At 38.7% G+C, this 8,448-nt stretch overlaps 1 protein-coding gene across 1 annotated transcript; it reads left to right on the top strand.

Moving 5' to 3' along the window:
- Positions 1-2,438: 2,438 nt before the first annotated feature.
- On the top strand, positions 2,439-6,515 carry LOC130726001 (pentatricopeptide repeat-containing protein At1g77360, mitochondrial-like). The gene is made up of 2 exons (XM_057577201.1): positions 2,439-3,987; positions 6,154-6,515. Exon 1 carries the CDS (start codon positions 2,599-2,601, stop codon positions 3,985-3,987), a length of 1,389 nt encoding a protein of 462 aa, XP_057433184.1. The 5' UTR covers positions 2,439-2,598; the 3' UTR covers positions 6,154-6,515.
- The last annotated feature ends 1,933 nt before the right edge of the window (positions 6,516-8,448 follow it).

The following is an 8,448-nucleotide window of genomic DNA, read 5'->3' as shown; positions in this document are numbered from 1 at the left end:
TTTTTTTTTTCATTCAATGTATTGGAGATTTTTAATTAGTTGTGCCTAAATCCAATGTGCTAGATTTGTTTTTACGCAGGAATTACTCCAATGTAGGAACCACGATCTGTAAATAATTTTAGAGGAACCTTCGCTCTAATTTTGCACAGATTTTTCTCGGCATTAATTTTGGTATCACTCCTTTACATTCTCATGCCATTTATTTTTCAACATTTATGATTGTGGAATGTATCATTTTTATTTCACACTTATGTATACGATGTGTAATTATTTTCTGCAAACATAACTGCGTTAAATTTGAGTGGTGAGAGAGTGTCTCAGGGTGGTACCAAATTGATGCTCGCGTCGTATTAGACATGATAATATAAACTTATACAATACATTATGAATTTATTCATTGTTTGAGGGTTCATTTATCGTACACAACTTTTTTCTTGTGTAAGGTTGCACAAACCTAACTTGACTTGTTATTCCAGGTTATTTCCCGGTTAGTTGCTTTTTTTTTTTAATTTTTTTAATTCTTCTCCCACAACAACCACATCAAAACCACAACTTCCACCACCCTTCTCCCATAACCCTTGCTCCATCGATGAGAACCTAAGCACCCACCGTCGTGGTTCCGGTGAGCTTCCACCGGAGGTGATGATGTCATGCTTCCGCCGGGATCAGTGAGCTTCATCAATCTTCTCTTTCCCCTCCGTCATTTTCTTCCTATGATTCTCTCCTATTAGCACTACCGTCATGTCAGAACCCTGCCACCGCGTCTGCACCCACTGTAACAACCACCACATTCTCCGTCGTTGCCGATTCTGCCCACATGCAAAGTGTCGGACACATAGAAGTGCTTCAGATTTGGGCTATGGTGTTGTAGATTTGAGCTAAAAAGAGAAGAAATGAAGAGGTGGAGGTAAGGTTTCTTGAAATCTTGCTTTGATGTGCTGAATCTGTAGCATTTCAGTTGTTTTTGCTTCATATCTGTGGGAGTTTTTCGTAACGGGCATGAGATCAGGTCGTTATGGGGTTGTAGTGAAGAACAAGCACTCCTCTGATTGTTTAATTGTCAGATAGAAAGAAAGGGGATGGGTTGGGTGGTGGTGCTGCCACTACTGCCACATATATTTGACAGCGGAGGAGCTCAGATATGGGTTTTGTTGCGGTGGTGGTGAAGACATTGCAGAGAGATGCTTGTGACTGCAGGTAGGGGTGTACAAGGGACGGGTTGGGACGGGTTTTGGTTAACCATAACCCGGCCCTAAATGTTGATCGGGCCAATTCATATACCCTAACCCGTCCCTAAACCCGAAGCAACCCGACATTATGCGGGTCCAATTTAGGACGGGTCTATGTAGGACGAGACCAGGTTGGCCTGAGGGACAATAAGTTTAAGACTATTTGATATTATTTGTAAAATTTAAAGATAATAACATACTAAAAGAGTTATAAATTGGAACTATTTTTTAGAATAAATAACTTGAAATGATCCAATTCTTTCATAATCTATTGTACTTGAGATGTTTACATTTTGTTTGATCATTTCTTCACTTGTCTCACATATGCATAATACACACACATGATTTTCTCTTGTTAGAGCATGAAAGTGTCCATAGTTTGACCAACGTTTATTTAATTCATAAGGTAGATGTTAAACATTTTAATTTCATCTACATGGTAAGATAAATTTGAGCACCATGTATCACATTTTAATCATTATAACAAATTAAAATTTAATAAAATATATATGTGGGACGGGCCGGGTGACCCGAGTGTCAACCCGAACCCGACCCTACCCGAAGTTGGGTAACTCGAAGATCAACCCGAACCCGGTCTCTTTTAATAATCGGGCCGGGTTGAACTCGGCCCTAAAGACTTGGGCCGGGACGGGTTGGCGGGTAAGGCCAGGTCTTGTACACCCCTAACTGCAGGCGCCTCTCCTCCCACCACCGGCTCCGGCGCTGCCACTTTCTCGCTATCGTCACTATTGTCGCCGCCACCACCCTCCACCACCACTGCTACCACCACCACGACCATCATCACCTTCCAACATTGTCACCGCCGCCACCACTCGAACCCCTGGTACGACACTACCACCACCACACTACTCTCCACCACTACTGCTACAACCACCGCCTCCACTGCCGCCACTTGCATCATCATTGTCACCTCTACAACCACGGTCACAACCACCAAACTCAATCACCACCACCATTACTACCATTGTCATCACCGTCGCTGCCACCTCGGCCGCCAACATCTTCACCCTCCATTAACACCATCCTTATTTTTATACTATCTTTCATTATTTAATATCTCACGAAACATAAGATTATATTAATTTAACAAAATTATAAATAACAGAGTATAACGAAACATTGTATAATATTTAATTTTATTAGAATTACTATTATCAAAGCTTATACTCCCTAGTCCCTAGTAAGAAAGCAAACATTAAAAAAACAAGTCCAGTAAAGGGAAAGAAGAAGAAGAACCTGTTTAATTTGTTGTTGTTCATTACCTCGAATTGCTGCTGCTTCTTCTTCTTCTTCTTCTTCAATCGAATTCTCCTTCTCCTTCTCCTTCACCTTCTTCAACCGCCACAACATGCCACTCTCCGCAACACCACCGCCACCAAAAACCCTGTCACCAAAAACCCAAACCCTCTTCGAGATCATCTCCACCACCCCCTCCGTCGCCGTCGAGAAAGCCCTAGAAGATTCCGGCATCAGGGTCACCCAAAACGATGTCGAAGACGTCCTCAAGCTCTCCTACGACATCCCCTCGCATGCCGTCAAGTTCTTCCGGTGGGCCGGCCACCGCCTCCTCCATGACCACACCCCCTACTCCTGGAACCTCGTCGTCGATGTCCTCGGCAAGAATCTCCTCTTCGACGCAATGTGGGACGCCATCAACTCCATGGCCAAGCGCCCTGGGCTCATCTCGCTAGCCACATTTGCCTCCGTGTTTGGCAGCTATGTCGCGGCGGGGCTCCCCGGGGATGCTATCTCCACCTTCGAGGTGATGGAGAATTACCGGTGCGTGAGGGATGTCGTGGCGTTGAACACGCTCATGAGTGCTGTGTGCAGTGGTGGGAAAACCCTAGAGGCTTATGACTATTTGCAGGATGTGAAGAAGGAAATTAGGCCTGATGGTGACACCTATGCCATTTTGATGGAAGGGTGGGAGAGGGAAGGGAATGCTGTTGGTGCTAAAGAGACTTTTGCTGAGATGGTGATTGAGAGTGGTTGGGACCCTACCAATGAGCCTGCTTATGATTCATTTTTGTGTACTTTGATTAAGGGGCCTGATGGGATTCGCGAGGCTGTTAAGTTCTTCGATTCCATGAGAGATCGAAGGTGTTACCCGGGGTTGAGGTTCTACAAGGCTGCACTTGAGCAGTGTGTGAAGGATCATGATGTGAGGATGGCTGAGTTCTTTTGGGAGGTTATGTTGGGGAGGAAGACGACCTTGCAGCCGACAACTTCGATGTACAATTCCATGCTCGCCTTGTATTTCTATCACAATGATCTTGAAACAGCTAGGAAGATGATGGATGACATGGTTTATCGAGGGGCTTTCCCGGATTCGCTGACTTATAACTTGATGTTTCGGTTCTTGATCAAGGGCAGGAAATTGAGGGATGCCAGCAGGGTGTTCAGTGAGATGGTGAAGAATGAGTGTGTGCCGGACCAGCCTAACTGTGACTCCGCTATTAGGATTTACTTGGATAACAGGGATGCCTTCATGGCGATGAAAGTTTGGAAGTGCGAGGTGGAGCATTACCGGAGGGATTTAGAGGATACCGCGAATTTACTGGTTGTAGGGCTTAGGGATCTTGATAGGGTCCCGGAAGCGGTTAAGTATGCTGAGGATATGATTGGCAGAGGGATCAAGCTAACCTCTTCCACATTGTCTAAGTTGAAACACAGCCTTGTCAAAGGAAGAAAAGAATTTGTGTATGAAGAGCTTTTGAGAAAGTGGAAATCGCATTAGGTTAGTTGGGTTTTGCTATAATTGTATATCTTAATATCTATGCTGAATTGAGATTTTTAGTTTCATCTTATGTCATATATATGTGTATGTATAGACTTGCTAAGGAAAAGACATCTGAAGTAGTTACTTTGTCTCTGCTGAGCAATATAATACTTTGTTTCTTAATTGCATATGCGTCATATCTGCATATAGTTACTGAAACAGATCCAACTGGGATCTCATAGAATACTCTGAAAGCAGGGATGAAATTTATGCTGGTTTTGGTTTCAGGGGGCATATATTATCAAAAACTTTATCTATTTACCACCCTAGGTTTTTCTTCGTCAAATGTTCTGATTTTAACTATATTATGAATTTTGGGTATTTATGCCTTACTGCTTTGATTTTCACACTTTTTGGTCTTTGCTACCCTTACTTGTGAGAAAAAAAGTTGCAGTTGAACATATGAGATATGAAGTGAGTAGATTTATTTTGTCAAAATGGTTTTATGGACCTGCAGTTTCTGTAAATGATTATCTGAGTGATCTTGTTGAGGTGTCAATGAGCACACCCTTCAAGTCTTATAATATATGTTCTATTCTATTGAAATCATTTAGACTTTGTCTATGAGTTCTCCTCAATCCTCATCACTTTCATAATACATAGGCTTTATTTTAAGAGGTTGAGAGTTGAGACCATGGTAGGTAGTCAAAATCAGGATTTTGTCTTTAATCAGGAAGGGGGTGGAAATTTTAAATGTAATCATAAAGATTTTGCAAAATCCGTATGCATGTACACTCTCTCTCTCTCTCTCTCTCACACACACACACACACAAACATGCATATAAAATAACATAAATAAGAAAAAGAACTTTAAATAACTAAAAACACTAAAATAAAGTTGCACTCACAAATCATAACTCATATTCCATAAGAATGTCATGCACACGCCATAAAGCACTTAAAATGTTAATAACTCCAACACCATAGATCATTTTTTAATGAGTTACAAGGCATAAAACTTAAACACCTAAACTAAATAGTAAATGGTAATGTTCTAATTGTAGAATCTAGCTGTCGAATCTTTCAAATGTGCCTTGGAGAACTTGCGGAACAGAGTAGGAAGGAACAATAAACCTAGAACTCGCTGGAAAACCGAGAACACACGAACAGAAGGAATTGGGATCTCACCGATGGAGCTCCAGGAAGATGATAAACAATCTCACTTGCGGAAGAATCTGTAGGGTTGAAGCAGAAGCAACTAAAATTTTAGGGTTAGACTATTAGTGGAATAATGTCAAATAAGGAAACAAGTTATAAACCAGATTCATATCCGGGTTTTTTCCAAATCGTTATTCAAGATTTTGCTGCGATTTTGAGATTTAGCTGGATTAGGGTTTTTCATTCCACCAAGTCACTATCAAACTCAATAATTGCATGATCATAGGATTTTGGGATAAAATCCAGATTTTGACTACCATGTTTGAGGCATCATGGCAGTGTCACATTTATACATAAATTTAGTTTTGGCAACTCTGCTTGAAAACTTCAGTTCTACTTTTACTAATTGGCCTGTTTTATCTTTCCTTGACTTGTGTGGATTAAGCTAAATATAATAAGGTTATTGTTATTGGTCGTGAGCACCTTGTGCTTCTAGTATTTGTCTATAACTGTATTTCATTTTTTTGAGGTAATAACTGTATTTACTATTTGAGATCATAATCTTGTTATGGATGTATATTAAAAAATGATAGCGATTGGAATTGGTCTGTGGTCTACTGATCTTCAAAATCGCCTCTTTACGGCTTGACAAATCAGTTTGTTCTTTTGCATGATATCTTTCCAACTGAAGGCTTATCACCTTATGTGGTGTTTGGTATCGATGAAGCACTCTTCTTTTTCTGGCGTCACCTTAGTGTGTGACTGTGGTCAGTGGTGAAATTATTATTGTTACTTGAATACCATACGGTCTTTGTCATTATGTCATAGACTACTTGTTGAATAGACTTTTGTTTAATTTCTGTTACAAATTCCACTTAACACTCTTGACCAAAATTCTACTGTATTCACTGGAAATTGTTACGCTCATGCTAATCAGTGTTTTATCTTTGCTGAATCCGAATGTTTAACTCAGCTGCACTTCAACTGGATATGTGACCCTTAACGATTTACCTTTACTCTCTGCAGGACCAAAGGGTATGGATTTGATGGCAGGAAAGGGAGAAAAAACCTTCTCATAAGGGATCGGTGAATTTTTTTTGCCAATCAGTGCTAATGCAACTTACCTCACCAGGGTCATGCTTGCAAAGAAAATTATACTCATGGTTTTGAAGTTTGAACATCAGAATACTTCAATCCATTTAATGTGAGAATTATAAAAGCAAAGAACAGAATAGGGTATTATACTATCATTATCATAGGGTTTCAAAATTTAGTGAGGCCCTGACCACATTATTGAAAGTGGTATTTACCTGATTGAGAACAGGTTTTGATATCAAGACGATTTGATAATAGATAATAAATGAAACTGCAGACTTAGTTCAACTTAACTTTTAATGTTCAGGCATTATATCAGCTGGCTAATGCTAAAACCTAATACTGCCTAAAATGTATGACCTACAGAATGATAATATAGCTATCCTAAGTTTTGTTTTAAACCTTAGAGTATGGATTTTAGGGAAGGAATTTAAAATGGTGGAGATTGATGCTTTACACAACTGCATCTCTTGACAATATCTATAGGAAATAGCTATAGGAAATACCAATTGAGTTATGCTGCGTCACTAGTTTAGAGTATGTTTGTTTAGTTAAAAATTCCATTCAGTAGGTCTGTTTTTTTAGTTTTAAAAATTGAAATTGAGAAATTGATTTCGAAAACACTTTTTTAAAAACAAACAGGTTTTTAAATTTTCTACTTTTAAAAACAAAAAACAATTTCAAACCGGCTCAATGTGAAAGCAACCCAATACGGCAATACCAGTTTTCATTTCTAAAAGCTAGACTGCACTTCAAATATAACAATGTATTGTAAACTCATGCAAGTGACTATATAATTAAGAATCCATTAGAAAAAACTTATCTAGAGAATCTAGTCACGCCAAATTGAATATATGGCATATTTCTGATTGTTGTGGGAATTCGTGAAAAGCTACCATGTCCATAACCATTTCCTTCCTTGAGTGGTTCACGAATTTCTTGATGTTCACTTTGCGTGAACGTGAGGCTGAGGGTAAATGCTCTTACCTATATTTGCAAAGAAATGCATCAAATCACATGGATCCAACAATATTAAAGAAATTAATTCCAAACACAAGTATTGGAATAATTATCCATTTAAAGTTATTCATTATTAGCATAGTTGTTTAATCATACTAGGAATCTAGGATCATATAGTTACCCACCTGCCTAATGTTCAAGTCTTTTACATAAAAAATGGTTATGTTTGGTCGAATTTTTTTGTTCAGAGTGCCAGACATACTATTAATGGCACTTCCTTATTTTAGCTCATGGCTGTATTATAGTGCATTATCATAAGATTAATTTAATTTCCTTAATCTATAAGATTGTACTCTAAAGTGGGGATGCATTAGTAAGATACACGATAGAGGTTATTTCTTAACTTGTCAAATTTAATTTCCTTAATCCTTATGACTTGATAGGCATGCCAGTCATTTTTATAATGTCTCCCTGTTGGGTGTGATGGTGTGATGCCGCTCTTGTTATTTCTTGGAGAGACCATGATATTCACCATCAATAGTAATGACTAAGTGTGTGTTTGGATTTCAGTTTGCAAAACAGAGTTTGAGTGAATGTGGATTTACAAAACAGAGTTTGGATCAATGTGGGTTAGTTGTAATGCGATTTATGTTTGAATACTTTAATTTCAAAATAGAGTTTGGGGTTGAAAGTATGCTGGATGAATGTAGAAGTGACAATTTGGAGAGTTGAGATGAAAGTTCGTTTAGGGCTAAAAGTGAGTTTGGTGAATGTGGTTTTTAATTTGCCAAACATAGTGGCACAAAGTTACATAAGACCTGAAAATACTTTTGGATGCCCCAACTGAAAAACAAGCACACCCTAATTCCCTCATTAAGGGTGTTCACACTAAGCATAAACAACTGGTCACGAAATGCGATAGTTTTAGTAGTTTGTACTAGTTCATTTGTTGAAACATCTATAATTGGTGAATTAATGAATGAAATATCATATTTTTCTAATCGGTAGTACACAGTCACTTTATATTTAGAAGATCCGCTGAATCTTAGGAGATGTTTAAGGAAAATGAAACATTACCAAACCTAAATTGTTTACTTCGTAAAATTTGTAAATAGATGTAGCTTGACAAAATAAAACCCAACAAGAAGAAAGTTCGTGGCTTAATTCCATTGTAAGACAAGCGGAAAGCCTTTGCCAATAACCAAGTGCAAATGCAATGTAATATAAGTTGTTAAACATATCTATCCAAATAATTCAGATATTCAT

The sequence above is a fragment of the Lotus japonicus genome, chromosome 6 (genome assembly GCF_012489685.1).
Source record: "Lotus japonicus ecotype B-129 chromosome 6, LjGifu_v1.2".
NCBI lineage: Eukaryota > Viridiplantae > Streptophyta > Magnoliopsida > Fabales > Fabaceae > Lotus > Lotus japonicus.
Note: the sequence above shows the minus strand (reverse complement) of the source record. Positions and strands in the feature narration are given on the sequence as shown.